Genomic DNA, 14,354 nt, shown 5'->3' on the forward strand with positions numbered 1-14,354 from the left:
AAAAAAAAAAATCCAAATAGATGTTTAGCATTTACACGATGAAAAAGAGAAGTTGTATCTATAATGTAATCTTTCAGAGAACGCACTAAATCCCAAAGGGGAACTTACTGCTTCTGTGTAAGCTTCACTGTTCTGTTCTTCATGAGCTTCTAGAAGTTTCTGGGAACATAAATACAGAAAAATTATCTTGGTTGGCTAAAAAGTTCCATCTATGAATGAATACTTTAAACAGTGAAACAGCCTTCTTACTGCACTAACTGATGTTGCCAAATGACTTACAAAAATGGGGAAGTTTTCAAATACAAGAGGCACCCAGGTCAGGGATCCAGCCTTGTGCTAACATTTCTGATCCGCACAATTCAGAGCATGGTGCACACCCAACCCTAATGGCATCTGAGGCCTAGCATGAGAGAGCAGGACTCACGGCTTCACAGGGTTAAAACGTTGCTGGATTCCAATCCCACTTACTCACTTTCAGTAATTTGCATTCTCTAGAGTCAGTGAATGCTGGAAACATTTCCTCGTATTTCTCAAGAGCAAGCTAGGGAAGAAAACCACTTGTTAACATCTGAGTCACTGAACCAGAAAATGAAGCTTTGATGTTCTATTAACATCAACACAATTTATTTACATCCTGTTTGTTACACTCAACAACAAAAGCAACCTGTACTGACCAAATCTACTTATTTTGAATTTCAATTTCAGTTAAGAGTAAACTTCTAAACCAGTTTTCCTGAAAGAGGCTGCTGTGGAGAAGGCCAAATAAGAGACGTCATCACCACACCTGCCAGGGCAGGTGTCTGATCTTGTGCTCTGGACGGACGCCGCACCCGGACACGAAGGCCCGGACGCCAACCCTGTCCCCGCCTGCCTCCAGCCTCCACTCTGCTTTTCACTTCTCCCAATCCTCATTCCAACTCCACTTCTGAGTTTAAAAAAGATGTGATTCTACTTTTCCTGTCTCCCCTCAGCCCCGATTTCTTTAAACCATACTCCTGAATGAGGTGTGGCCCCTGGGTTGCTTTAACTTAAGAGACTTGACAGCTGGGATTCCAGCAGCTGCAGGACAGCCAGGATGGGGTCAGGGACTCATCCTTGTCTTGTTTTTCATGGATGCAGCGCAGTTTTGCTCCAGACGACGGCTGAGCACCCGCGTTCGGGGTGAATGAAGCACATCAGAAGTTATGCCTCAGGGTGCCTCACCTTGGCGTTCAGCTCATCCACTATGAAGTGGCAGAGGGCGGCTTTAAAGAAGTAATCCTTTGCACTGTACTTCAACAGAGGGTTATCCATGGTGTTGGCCCCAATCTAGGCAAGAAAGTGGGATCAGAGTGAAAAGGTTGGCTTTCCTACAAAAAGCATGCTGACCCTCACCGGCTCTTTAGCAAGTGCTCTCTCTACATCTTATGTTAGAGAAGCTATGAAATCCATTCATTTAACCCAAAGTCATATACCAGAAATGTTACTAGATAGGAAACAGAATCTGAAACATAAAGTGCTGAACCTGTTCAAAGCAACTCAGAATTCCATGTCCAGGAGGATGGAACAGACGTGCTGCCTTCTGTCCCTCCCGCTAAGAACAACTAAAAGCCTTGATCCTTTTATAGAAAACTAACGTTAGGAGACTAAAAGGTAGAGTGAAGAGCAGATCAGCATGGGGCACAGGGCAAATGGCTGGGAGTTGCCTGCTTTTTCTTGCATAAATCCCTGACTTGGAACAGAAAAAGCCAACAACCCATAAATGCCAGCAGGTGTGGCAAAGAAAAAATAAAAGAGTAAGGGAATAGATGGAAGTATGCTTTCTCCAGCCAGAGGACCAAGGAGAGGAGCAGTGCACGAGACAGGGAAGGTTCAGATGGCACCTGCTCTGATCCAACCCACCCACAGCAATAAAAGCCAGAGAGAGACAGGACGGCCTGTCCTCCTGGGACTGGGCGGAGAGCTCAATTTTCCTGCCAAGGGAACCAGCTAGGAGCCAGTCTGTGTCCCCACCACAGAGGCCTTGGAGTCCATGTGGGGCTTGCACCATGCCTCCTAGAGGGAATGAGGTGTCCTCGCCTCCCAGTGCACCTGGCTTTACCATCACCTGTTAGGAACCAGGAGGCTGGGTGGGGAGCCTGGTCCTACACCTGTACCTGGCAGGAACAGCTCATACCCCTTAAGTGTCAAAGAAGACCAGCTGAGAGAGGAAGTTTAAACAAGACCCTGTCCTATAACACAATGTGAAAATACCCAGTTTTCAAGGAAAACTCACTTGCAATACCAAGAAAAGGGAATAACTCAGACTGAATGAAAAAAACGGTAACTAATAAACAACAGTTCTCACACAGAAGAGATGTTAGAATTATCTAATAGATGTTAAAGGAATCCTCCTAAAATGTTTCCACCGGCCATTACAAAAGTGCTTGAGACCAGAGGGAAAACCCAAGCATCAATGAAGTAAGAAAAAAAATTCTCAGCAAAAACCCCTAGAAGATACAAAGAAGAAATGAGCAGAAACTTCAGAACTGAAATACATAATACCTGACATAAAAAATGGATGGGTTCAACAGCAGAACCCATGGAAGAGAGAGAGGACTCAGGGAACTGATGGTAGAACATTAGAAATTACTCAGTCTGAACAGCAAAGAGAAGAGAGACTGAGAAAAGAGGAACAGAGCATTGGGATACATGTGATGATAAAAAAAGGCCTGACATCTGGGCAGTCTGAGTCCCAGAAGGGGAGAGAAAGGAGTTGCTAAAAATCACTTGAAAATATAGTAGCTGAAAATTCCCTAAATTTGGCAAGAAACATAAACCACAGATTCCAGAAGTTTAGTAACTCCAAACAGCATCAAAGCAAAAACACCCTTGCTAAGCCATACAAACTTCTGAAAATTGAAGACAAAGGAAAACATTTTGAAAGAGACAGAGAGAAACACCACCAAACCTACAGGGAAAACAGCCTGAATGACAGTAAACCTCTCATCAGAAACTAAGCCAGCCATAAGGGCCCATTTCTCAAGTGCTGAAAAACAGCTGTCAACCCAGAATTATATACCCAGGGAAAACTGTATACCCAGCTTCAGGAATGAAGGGGAAATCAAAACATTCACAGGTGAAGAGACACCAGGAGAATGTGTCACCAGCAGACCTACCCTAAAAGAATGGCAAACGTTGCCCTCTAAGTAGAACAAAATACAGGAAGAGATCCTGAAACATCAAAAGAGAACACAGTAAGCAAGATATGGGAAAATACAACGGGCCTTTCTTCTCCTCTTCAGTTTTGTAAATTAAATTGGGTGATTGAAGTAAAAATTGTAATAGTGACTGGTATGTTTCTAAAAGTGTATAGAGAAAATACTAAAGACAATTATATATTGAAAGGGGGAGGATAAAGGAACAGAAAGTAAGGTCAGGTTTCTATATTTCATTGGAACTGAAAAAAATGACATCATTACCCTGTGATACATTATGTAAATGTAATACCTAGAGCAAACACTACAAAGGCTATTTAGAGAGAGATACTAAAAAATACTATAGGTAATCAAGCAACCCCTTGGAAGGCAGGAAAAAAGAAACAGAAAAACAAAAAAACAGGATAAACAGCAAACAAAAAAATAAAATGGCAGACTTCAGTTCTAATATGTCGATAATTACATTAAATGTGAATGGGCCAAATACACCAATTAAAAGACAGAAACTGGCAGAGTAGATTTAAAAACAAGACCTAACTCTATGCTGTCTACAACAAACTCACTTCAACTGTAACAACATAGGCAGGGTGAAAGAAAAAGAATGCATAAAGATATGTCATATACACATTAATCAAAAGAAAGCAGGAGAGGCTATATTTAGTAGCAGATAAAGACTTCAGAGCAAAGAGAATTACCAGAGACAGAAGGGGGCATTATATGATAAAAGGGCCAATGCAGCAAGACACAGCAACCCTAAATAAGTATGCAGCAAACAGAGCTGCAAAATAACATGAAGCAAAAACTGATAGAAATGCAAGCTAGGCAAATCCACAATGATAGAGACTGCAACACTCCACTCTCAACAACAGAAACAGAAAACCGGCAAGTATACGGAAGAACCCAACACTATCAACCACGAGCAGCTTATCAACATTTGTAGAACATGTCACCCAGTAACAGCAGCACCATAGAACATAAACTTATAAGGACTGAAATCACACAGACTGCACTTTCCAGCCACAACAGGATCAAACTAGAAACCAAGAACAAAGAAAACAAGGACATCTCCAAACACTTGGAAACTAAACAAAGCACTTATTAAAAAAACCCAGGGAAATCAGTAAATTATTTATTGCTATTATAAAAATAAATAAAGATAAAACAATGTAACAGAATCGTGACAGACAGTCAAAGCAGCACTTAGAGGGAAACTGATAGCACTAAAAATGCCCATACAACAAAGGAAAATCAGTAAGTTAAGCTTCCATCATCAACTCCCTAAAAAAGAAGAGCAAAATAAATCCAAAGAAAGTAGAGGATAGAAATCAGAATAACAGAAGGATCGATGAAAATAGAAAAACAGTACAGAAAACCACTGAATTCTACCAAATATCTAAAGAATTAACACCAATTCTCTACAAACTCTTCCAAAAAACAGAAGAGGAGCAAACTCTAACTCATTCTGAGGCCAGTTTTACCTTGCTACCGAAGTGAAAGACATCACAAGAGAAAATTAAAGATCAACAGCCCGTATGAATACATGATGCAAAATCCTGAACAAAATACTAGCACACGAACTCCAGCAGGCCTTCTGCTTGAAGCTGCGCAGACAGCAGCCTCACCTGCTCGAAGATCTCGATGGCCTTCTGGTACTGCTCCAGCTGGGCGGCATACGCAGCCACTTTCAGCAAACACTTGTTAGCCGAGCTGAAACCAAGAACCAGGGCAGGGTGACAGTCCCAAAGAAAAATGACAAGGCACCTCGGCACACCTTCACTAGGTCCAGTGCAAGAGACTCCCAGAGAAAAAGCGGAGGTTTGCCTTTCATCACACATCACAAAACTGTCACACCCTTTCATCACACGTCACACAACTGTCAGAAACTTTCATCAAACGTCACAAATCTATCAGAACCTTTCATCACACGACACAAATCAGAATCTTTCATTGCATCACAAAACTGTCAGAACCTTTCATCACATGTACAAAATTGTTAGAACCTTTCATCATGTCACAAAACTGTCAGAACCTTTCATCACACGACACCAAACTGTCACAACTTTTCATCACATGACACAAAACTGTCAGAACCTTTCACCACACGACACCAATCTATCAGAACCTTTCACCACATGACACGAATCTATCAGAACCTTCCATCACACACCAATCTGTCAGAACCTTTCCTCACACATCACAAAACTATCAGAACCTTTCATCACGTATCACAAAATTGTAAAAAAGACAATACTTGCCTGTTGGATTCCTCCCCTTTGTAATAATCGGCTGATTGTTCATAATGGGCGATAGCCTGAAAACACACACGTTTTATTCAAACTACTTGTTTGAAGAGTTGCATTTACATTTGCACAGGTATTTTTCCTATAAAGAAACCCTTTTCAGCAGCACAACTTTCATAATCTGGCTTGCTTTATTTGGGGAACACAAGAAAGCATGTGCTTCCAGAAAACTGGTGGCAGGTGGCTTGCCGTCCACCAGACTCTCTTCTTCCTGACCCCCGACCCAGACAAATGCCCACCACCCCATTTCCCCAGGTCTGTGGCAGTCAGGGGCAGCCACATGACCCATCCTCTCCAAGGGGATATCAGCAGACATGGTGTGGCCCACCTCCAGGCATGGTCCATACAGCTGACTCCGCAGCCAGCCTTCTCCAGGCCTGTCCCCTTCCTATGAGCTGAAGGCAGCGACCACGTCTAGTGATGCTGGAAGCCATAAACTGAAGATGGCAGCCCTCTGTCAGCCTGGTTCCCAAGTGGTGTTCCCACCACTGCCAAACCCTAAGTGGTAACAGAGCTGAGCTATTCCACTCAGCTCTATGGCTTGCTGCAGCAGCACAGACATTCCTACGAGACCTAGGGATCCTGTAGAATCAGGGTGTTGCCTTCCATCTAGATGGGGATGCTGTGAACTGTCAGGTGGAGAGGAAACAGGCTGCAGTCTGGAGAGCTAGAAGCCCTGGTCATGCTGCGGCATAAGACACAGTGAAATAAAGCACCCAAAGACTCAGAAAGCAGAACCCATGCTGCTGGAGCAGGAACTCTAGGGGAAGAGACAGACAATAGTGCCTGGTTTTCAGCAAGGTTTCGTAAGAGAGAACTCTAGAAAGATCAGCTAGTTTGTAGGCAATTATACAAGGACAGAACCTCGTAAGATTGAAAAGGCCAATGTCTTCTATACCCCAACTGGCAAGAGAAGGCAAATGGCGTTTTCAGCAGGGGTGGGCCAAGCGGGTCTGCAGCAGGCCTCATGACGCACACAATGGCTTCATGAGCCATTCCATCCATTGCCCCCGTGGCTCTCCCACAGCAGCACAGAGGCCGCCACCAAGGACACGGGCGTGAAGGGGCAGGGCTGTGCCTGGAGACCTGACTGTGGATGGTGGGATTTCAACCCCACACACTTCATGTGCCATGCAATGTTCTTCCCACCAGTGATCACACAATGTAAGGACCGTCCTTAGTTTGTGGCGTAAATAGGCAACTGATGTGCACACTCCTGCCTCAACATCCAGATTCACCCAAGGAGTAGAGAGGAGGCGAGGCCTGATGCGGACTCAGGCCAGCGGCTCAGTGTCTGCAGGGCAGCCCCAAGGATCCGAGAGGGGGGCGTGCGGATGCAGGGGAGCCCCATCAGAAGAGCCCTCCAGCTGGGTCACTGGGAACCCCCATAGCTGGCTGCAGGGCCTTGGGCCCTCTCGCACAGGTGCTGGCAGAACGACCAGGGAGCAGAGCCACCTCTGGAGCCAGTCAGCCTCGACTGGACTGCAGGGCGCCGGGGCCCATTTGTGAAGCAGGCACTTCTGTGTGGAGTCACGACATTTGGGGTCTACGGGTCAGCCACGCAGCCCTCCCTCACTAACACGCTTCCATACAAGTTTTCTGAGTATAACTGATAATAGGAGAAAAACTGGGAACAATTTAAGTGATTAAATATAATGGGCTACTGTGCTAAGATGAAGAATAATGAGAGGAAGTATCAATATGAAAAGTTCTTTATGAAATAGCACATTTAAAAACAGTCATAGAAAAACATATACCTGAAAGAAACACTTGGAATCCACTCCTTTGGAGCAGGGGCAGGGCCATCACACACACACACTCCCAAGGACTTTCCTCTCCCACTACCCTGCGAGCGCTGAGGGTAGGGAGGCCCAGTGCGATGCCTGTCACAGCAACTGACAGACAAAGGCAGCTGCACTTCACCGGCAGTCCTGGTTACGATACCACCAGGTTTTCCATGAATTTCTAACTAATCAAACATCATCTCTGAATGGTCTGCATCCTCTAATGAGCACTCCTTCCCACTGTAATGATGAGATAAGCATAGGAAACAAGACCAAGTCACCGTGCAGGGAACCAGGCTGCGTGCCCTCTCTCCAAGGAGGGAGCAAACTATTCACCTTTCTGCTCTCACCGCCCAAAATCTGAGGAGCGGGGCTGGCCTGGAGCAGTGGGACTGCTCTTCTGGAGGGTGTGCCTGTGTGCTCAGTCGCTTCAGTCATGTCTGACTCTGCGACCCCATCGACTGTAGCCCTCCAAGCACTTCAGTCCATGGAATCCCCCAGGCAAGAACACTGGAGTGGGTTGCCACGTCCTTCTCCAGGGGATCTTCCCAACTCAGGATTTGAACCCACATCTCTTGCACCTCCTGCATTGGCAGGAGGATTCTTTACCACTAGTACCACCTGGGAAGCCCTCGAGGATAATAAATATCAAAAGTAGAACACAACTATCAAGAACAACAGCGTATGTAACAATGAATCCAGACAAAATTATTACACTCTAATTTGGATAAAGCAAACACTATACTCCTCCCTGGGGAACACTGGGCCCCGAAGACAGAGACGGGACTCCAGGACCGTGGTCACCACCAGGGCTTTAGACAACACAGTGGCTGAGAGTCAAGCTCTAGAGCCCACTGTGTAGGTAAACAGCCTTCAGATGGATCATTCTTTTAGAACCTACACCCTAAGAAGTCTACCCTACCCTACAGACACCTACCCTATGCTAACACAGACAAGAGAAACCCCATTCTCCAGGGACCTGAACCAGGGCTCCTCTGGGTCACTGATGATCACGGACTGTTACCATATTAATGTTTTACTTGAAATCAAAGGAGAAATGTAAGTTTATAGAACTTCACATGTCCCTGTTCACCGGCTAAAATCCGAGTGAACCAGGGACACACTGTGGCCACATTAACAGGGAAGAAACTCACTCGTGAATGAATCAGACACAAGGTGCCTTAGTGGAACTGATTTTTCAAACAAATGTTGTGCGCCACCGACCCAATCTGAAGAGTCCCTCCAGGGAGGCAAGGGCAAGGACGTTTCTAGATACAGGAGCCCAAAGTGAAGGCAAGCTGCTCCACGTGCCTTCACCCCACACCGTTGACACCCCGACCCTGACACGCCCCCACCCCGTCAGGGCCCATGAGCAACCTGCAAAACAGCAGGAGCACTGGAGGTGACGTGACGGGCTGCAGAAACTCCCGTGACAAACTGTCAACATTGTTTAACAAAAAGAAAAACAGGAATTCACCACAGATTGTATTAGCCACCCTGAATCTCACGGAGACGCATGTGGTGAAGAGGCTGCCAGAGACCTCGCCCTTCAGACTGAAAACTGAACGCTGAGGTCAGGAGAGGACACAGCAGCCTCGACTGGCCGGACGCTCTGCCCACCAGCACTCATCCTCCTCAGGACAGCTCAGACTCAGTAAAGACCAAGCCCGCTCCAGCTCTGCCATCGACTCTGCAGACTCAGAGTCACAAAGACGGGCTCAAGGCTGGGGTTCACCACCTGCTCCTGGGTCAGAGAAGACCTCCCCAGGAGACAGGGCACACAGCCCTGATGTGGTCAAGGTCTGAGGGTGAAGAGCAGGGCACAGTACGACGACGGCCCAGAGACAGTCCATGACACAAGCCAGTGAGTTCTGAGCCACGTGACCACCAGAGGCATCCCCGTGAAGTCAGACGGGGAAGCAGCCTGTCCCACGGCAGTCCTGAGGGGCGCCCCACCTGGGACCCCGTCTGCTCTGGTGGGGAAGGCACCCTTGGCTCACTCAGCAGAGCCAGGGTCTCGGACACACTGGTATACCAGAGGCAGGCTCAGGCTGGAGTAGGGCACCCACTGCAGTGGAGGGAGACAGCGAGACGGGGATGGTGAGCAGGCCATCAAAACGCCTGTAAGGAGGCCCTGAGGTGAGGGCTATGGGTGTGTCCTGGAGAGGGCAGAGGTCCCAGTTTTCACAAAGTGGCTGGGACAGGTTCCATCACAGTATCAAATGGGCAAAGCTCTGCAGGAGAACTGACGTGTGGGGGAAGAGCTCAGAGCAGAGTGAACAGCAGTCACAGGCCCAGAGGCAGCACACACCTGACACGTGAGAGGCTCCGGAGAGGTCAGGGTGGCCACCACACGAGGAACAGGGGAGCACGGCGGGGGGAGGTGCTGGGTGAGGAGGCGGGCCCCGCGGCTGTGAGTAGTGGAGAAACCGCCTGATTCACTGCTGACGTGGACGAGCTGCTGCCAGACACAGCACTTCATGCCGTGAAGTTACGTTAGCAGCGAGGATCACGGGAGCGAGGGCAGGGAGGGGATGAGAGCCCAGCCCCCAGGGAAGAGGAGCAAGCAGCCACGGGCAGGGGTGTGAGCAGCAGGCAGGACCATGCTCCAGAGGCCAAGGGAGAGGTGAAACAGGAAGCGAGAGTGACAGCAGTCTGGGGCAGAAGCAGGCATGGGATGAAGGGACCTCTGAGCTCAGCGTCCACCACCAACAGAACCAGCCGTTCCTCCTTGATGCGTGCCTGCTGCCCACGGCGCTCGGTCTTACGTAAACGCTGTCCCAAATCTGAGCAAAGGCAGCCTGGGGCCCTGGCAAGGGGTTTCCCTCCCGCTGCCACCCGAGGTCTCCAGGCGACCCCACCTGTGCGTGCTTCCCTCTGCCCTCGCGTCCTCACCACAGGGGCGCCTGGGGTCCCCGCCCACCAGCGTCCCTCATCTGCGCACCTTCTCAATGTCCACCAGCTCTGTCTCGTAGATCTCTGCGATGGTGATGTGGTGCTTGGCCGCAATCGTGAACCTTCCCTGGGGAGGAAACACAGGGGTCACATCCCGGTTAACTGTGAGCCATCTCAAGGCTCCACCCCACGGCCGCTCAAGCAAGGCAGGTCTTACCATGTCTGTGTAAATGTCGATGGCTGCATTTAAGCAGTTGATAGCCTCTGAAGCGAAGGCATTCAAAAGAAACAATGAAAAATCCATTCAGTCAGAGGGTTTGCTAAGCCTGTCTTCCTGGGGGCTTCTAGACCACTAACGGGGCCCCACTGGGGCGAAGGGGAGGCAGGATGGTTGGTAAGAAGCAAACACGCATCTGCACATGCCCGGCCCCTCCACGAGCCAGTACACAGCGGCTGCAGCATCAGAGAGGAAGGCAGGGTGGGGAGGGGAGGCTGGCTCAACGACACCTACCCCGACCCTGAGGACCTCACAGGGAAGCCTGCATCACGAAGACAGAACAATGGAGCTGGAGCCAGCATCAACACCCATCCACCTATCCACTAAAACCTGAGGGCAGCTCCTTCCTCACTGACACCACATGTACGCACTGATTTTGGAAGACAATTACTCTTTGTACAGCGTTAGAAGAAGCTAACTTTCGGTGTTCTAACAAATATCAACAGGAAGAAAAAGCCTAATAAATGAGAGAGCTCATGAATAACATCAATTTCCCAGAACAGTGAGCCTCACAGAGCAGAGGCGTGTACAGCGCGGGCACACAGGGCCATGAGTGCCCCCCTCACAGAGCAGAGGCGTGTACAGCGCAGGCACGCAGGGCCATGAGTGCCCCCTCACAGAGCAGAGGCATGTATAGCACGGGCACACAGGGCCATGAGTACCCCCCCTCACAGAGCAGAGGCGTGTACAGCTTGGGCACACAGGGCCAACAAGTGCCCACCTCACAGAGCAGAGGCGTTGACAACACAGGCACGCAGCTGGCAGCACCCAGGGCACCACTTCTGCTCTGGAGAGGCAGCAAAGCAAAAAGACCCAATGGAAGAATCAGGAAAGTAAGTAAATTTGTGACAATGAAAGCGATTTCCCCCAACCTGCCTAAGAAATATGGATAATTGTGCCTTGAAAAATACAGGAAAATTGAAGAGCTACCCACAAAATCCCACTCAATACCCCAGCTAGGAATTTGATGCCCTTTTCCTCCATTTTCTGGATGCATTTCCATGAGCACACGCTTTTTGTGAACCTGAGATTTCGGCTTCCTGTGGTCCTCCAGTTGCCATGCAAACATGCCCCAGGTCACAGGGCCTCCCGGACGTCAGGGCTTGAGTGCCTGCACCACATGGTGTGGCACTAAACGCTGATGTTCAGCGACTCTACTGTGCACTTGGGCTGTGCCCAGTTCTTCCCTTTGGAAATAAGCTACGGCTAATTCTTATACCACAGCCCTTATTTCAGTGTGAGACTGTCAGGAAACTCGGGATTTCTGTGTTAAAATGGGCTGCTGAAACAGGAGGGCAATCCCACAACCACAGGGCATGTGTGGAGCGAGGGCAGGCCTTCAACTGCAGAGTGTATGCTTCTCCAACTCAAAAACAAAGGACATCTGAAAAACTTCACCACTTCAAATATCCAAGATCATTCTTTCCTCAAAACCAACACTTGGAAAAATGCTTTTTAAAATAGTCAGATAGTACTCGCTTTGGCAGCACGTATACTAAAAAAGTTAGATGAATGCTGTGTGTATAAACTGTTTGTAATTACTGGATTTTACGACCTCCTGTTCACTGCATCTCCAGATAAACTATTCAGAAGTAAGGGAACGAACCTCTGTTTCCCTTAGCGAGCAAGGTACACATTCATGATATTAACATTAGAAGACTTAGATAAAGCTAAAGCTAATTTCCAAAAACTGTCCACAATGCAGCATAGATGGTGTTTCAGAAGATGGTATTGACAACAGGATAAATTTAACAGATTTTCTCCACAGAAACTTCAGATGATCAGAGTTAAAAATCTCCAAATCCGCACCGTCTGGGAGTGCGTCTCCCTCCAGCAGCAGAACTCGTGGGAGGTCTGGGGGATGCGAGGCTCACCTTGAGGGTCTGCCTTCTTGTAGGCGTTCCCGGCATCCACAAAGCTGGTGGCTGAGTCGTGTTTGCTCTGCAGCTGCATGTGGAGCTTGGCGGCCTGACAGAATGCATTTCCTGCAGCTGAAGACGACATGTGGGTGAGTCAACACAGGGGCAGCCACCCCCAGGGCAGCCCCGCTCCAGCCCACGCCTGGGGAACGCCCCGTCCTGATGGCGGCACATGTGCATGTGACCCAGTCACCTCTGGTGGCCACAAAGACACCTGGGACCCAATGGGCCAGCAACAAGGGCCGCTCTTAGCCTCAGGCCTCCTTCCATACTGACTGCGCATTCAGCATTCAGCTCCGTGCCCAGAGCAGTACCCACACTGATGGGGCATCTCCGAGAAGACATGAAGCTGGGAGGGTCCACTTCCACTGACTCGGCCGGCATAGCCGGAGAAATGGCCACACAAGAAGAGGCAGCGCAAGCCCCCAGATCAGACCACCCAGCTTCAAGTCTTGCTCTGCACAGGACGAGAGAATGCCCAGGCACTTCTGAAGATATGGACCCACCAGTGCGGCCTGGGCCCTGCCAATCTAAGCCAACGCTGGCCCAAGACTGGAGGTGGGACTGGAGAAGCCTGCCCACCAGGCCTTGACCCCTACCTTTGTGGATCATGAACCTGGCGGCCCAGAGGAGGGTCCAAGCTGCTGCCAAGTGGTGGGCAAGCACCCAGGACCCCTGGGCAGCTGGGAACTTTCCACCATAGTTCAGGAATGCGACAGCCCAAAAGCAGCTCTGATGAGTTGGGTCTCAGAAGTATGTAGCATCACTCGGACCTTCTAGGCAAAGTGCTCAGGACAGCGTGGCCCCAGAAACACATTCACGTGCTGGCCATTTTCATAACCACATGTATATCTGCCCTCAGAGCACCTGTGCTTTGCCAGGTTGAAATGTCATCATTTCTTTTACAACTTAATCCTCCTCCTCCGACCAGTAATTTCATTTTTTGACAGTTTATCTATGCTGGCCATCCCAGAACCAATGGTGTTCCAGCCCTTCCTGGCTGGGGGTAACAGCTCAGCACCCAGGCTCTCCCAGGCTGGCTCCACTTCCCCGGACAGTATTGAAAGTGCTGATTTGACAATTTCATGCTCCCACATTCCAAAACAAGCTGCTGGCTCACCTTTTCAATCTGAGCACTCACTCCAAACACCACTAACTTCCGTCTCTACCAATGTGGAAGTATCTTTAAAAGAGTATATTATCAAAATAAAGTTACACATCTTCTCAGACCCAGTTTCCTCAACTGTAAACATCCAATTCCTGCCGGGATGATCTCTCAAAAGCAGAGTAGCAGACAGATCAAATGAATTCTTTTATCCTCATAAAATAACTTTTAAAACTATAAAGAGATGAGATGCAGTGGTATCATGATCACCACCACAGCAACATGGAAACGATTTCAAAGAACCTAATTTTCTTTCAGTTTATTATTTCCTTTTTTAACCACTTTTAAAATTGAGGTATAGTAGATCCACAATGTTGTGTTAGTTTCAGATGTACAGCAAACTGTTTCAGTTATATGTGTGTGTGTGTGCGTATATTCATTTTCAGACTCTTTTCCTTTATAGGCTATTACAAATATCTAGTATAGTTCCTTGTGATATATGGTAGGTCCTTGTTGTTTATTTTATAAACAGTGGTATCCGTTAGTCCCAAATTCAAGGAACCGAATACTCCATAAAATACGCTGAGCACCTTCCACTGTGCTGCACACATGGGCCCAGGAGAACGCAGAAACACGCTGGCCTTCCAAGGTTTGTGTTCCAGGGAGGGACAGCACATCATAAAAGCACAGACAATACAAACGAACAAATGGACTTCATTTATTTTTGCTAGATGGTGGTAAGGGCATTGGGGAAGAGGGGAAGGGGCTTCCCAGAAGAGTTGACTGCCAGGGATGGCCAGGAGAGACCTCACGAAGAGGATGATGACATTTGTAGAAAGGCCTGGAGGAAAACAGGGACCAGCCACACCCTACTGCGGGGAAGACGGTATCAGAGGGA

General features: G+C 48.4%; 1 protein-coding gene across 5 annotated transcripts in view; it reads right to left on the reverse strand.

Moving 5' to 3' along the window:
- The window catches only part of NAPB (NSF attachment protein beta), a 36,294-nt gene that overhangs the window by 3,835 nt on the left and 18,105 nt on the right, over positions 1-14,354 (reverse strand). For all 5 annotated transcript variants that reach the window (XM_061126488.1, XM_061126489.1, XM_061126491.1 and 2 more), the window contains 8 exons: positions 12,307-12,423; positions 10,373-10,419; positions 10,205-10,282; positions 5,432-5,487; positions 4,799-4,883; positions 1,204-1,308; positions 473-541; positions 109-159 (listed from right to left, as the gene is read on the reverse strand). In XM_061126488.1, the coding sequence (XP_060982471.1) occupies positions 109-159; positions 473-541; positions 1,204-1,308; positions 4,799-4,883; positions 5,432-5,487; positions 10,205-10,282; positions 10,373-10,419; positions 12,307-12,423 (608 nt within the window). The remainder of the gene's footprint in view (positions 1-108; positions 160-472; positions 542-1,203; positions 1,309-4,798; positions 4,884-5,431; positions 5,488-10,204; positions 10,283-10,372; positions 10,420-12,306; positions 12,424-14,354) is intronic.

The sequence above is a fragment of the Dama dama genome, chromosome 23 (assembly GCF_033118175.1).
Source record: "Dama dama isolate Ldn47 chromosome 23, ASM3311817v1, whole genome shotgun sequence".
In the NCBI taxonomy this organism is placed as follows: Eukaryota; Metazoa; Chordata; class Mammalia; order Artiodactyla; family Cervidae; genus Dama; species Dama dama.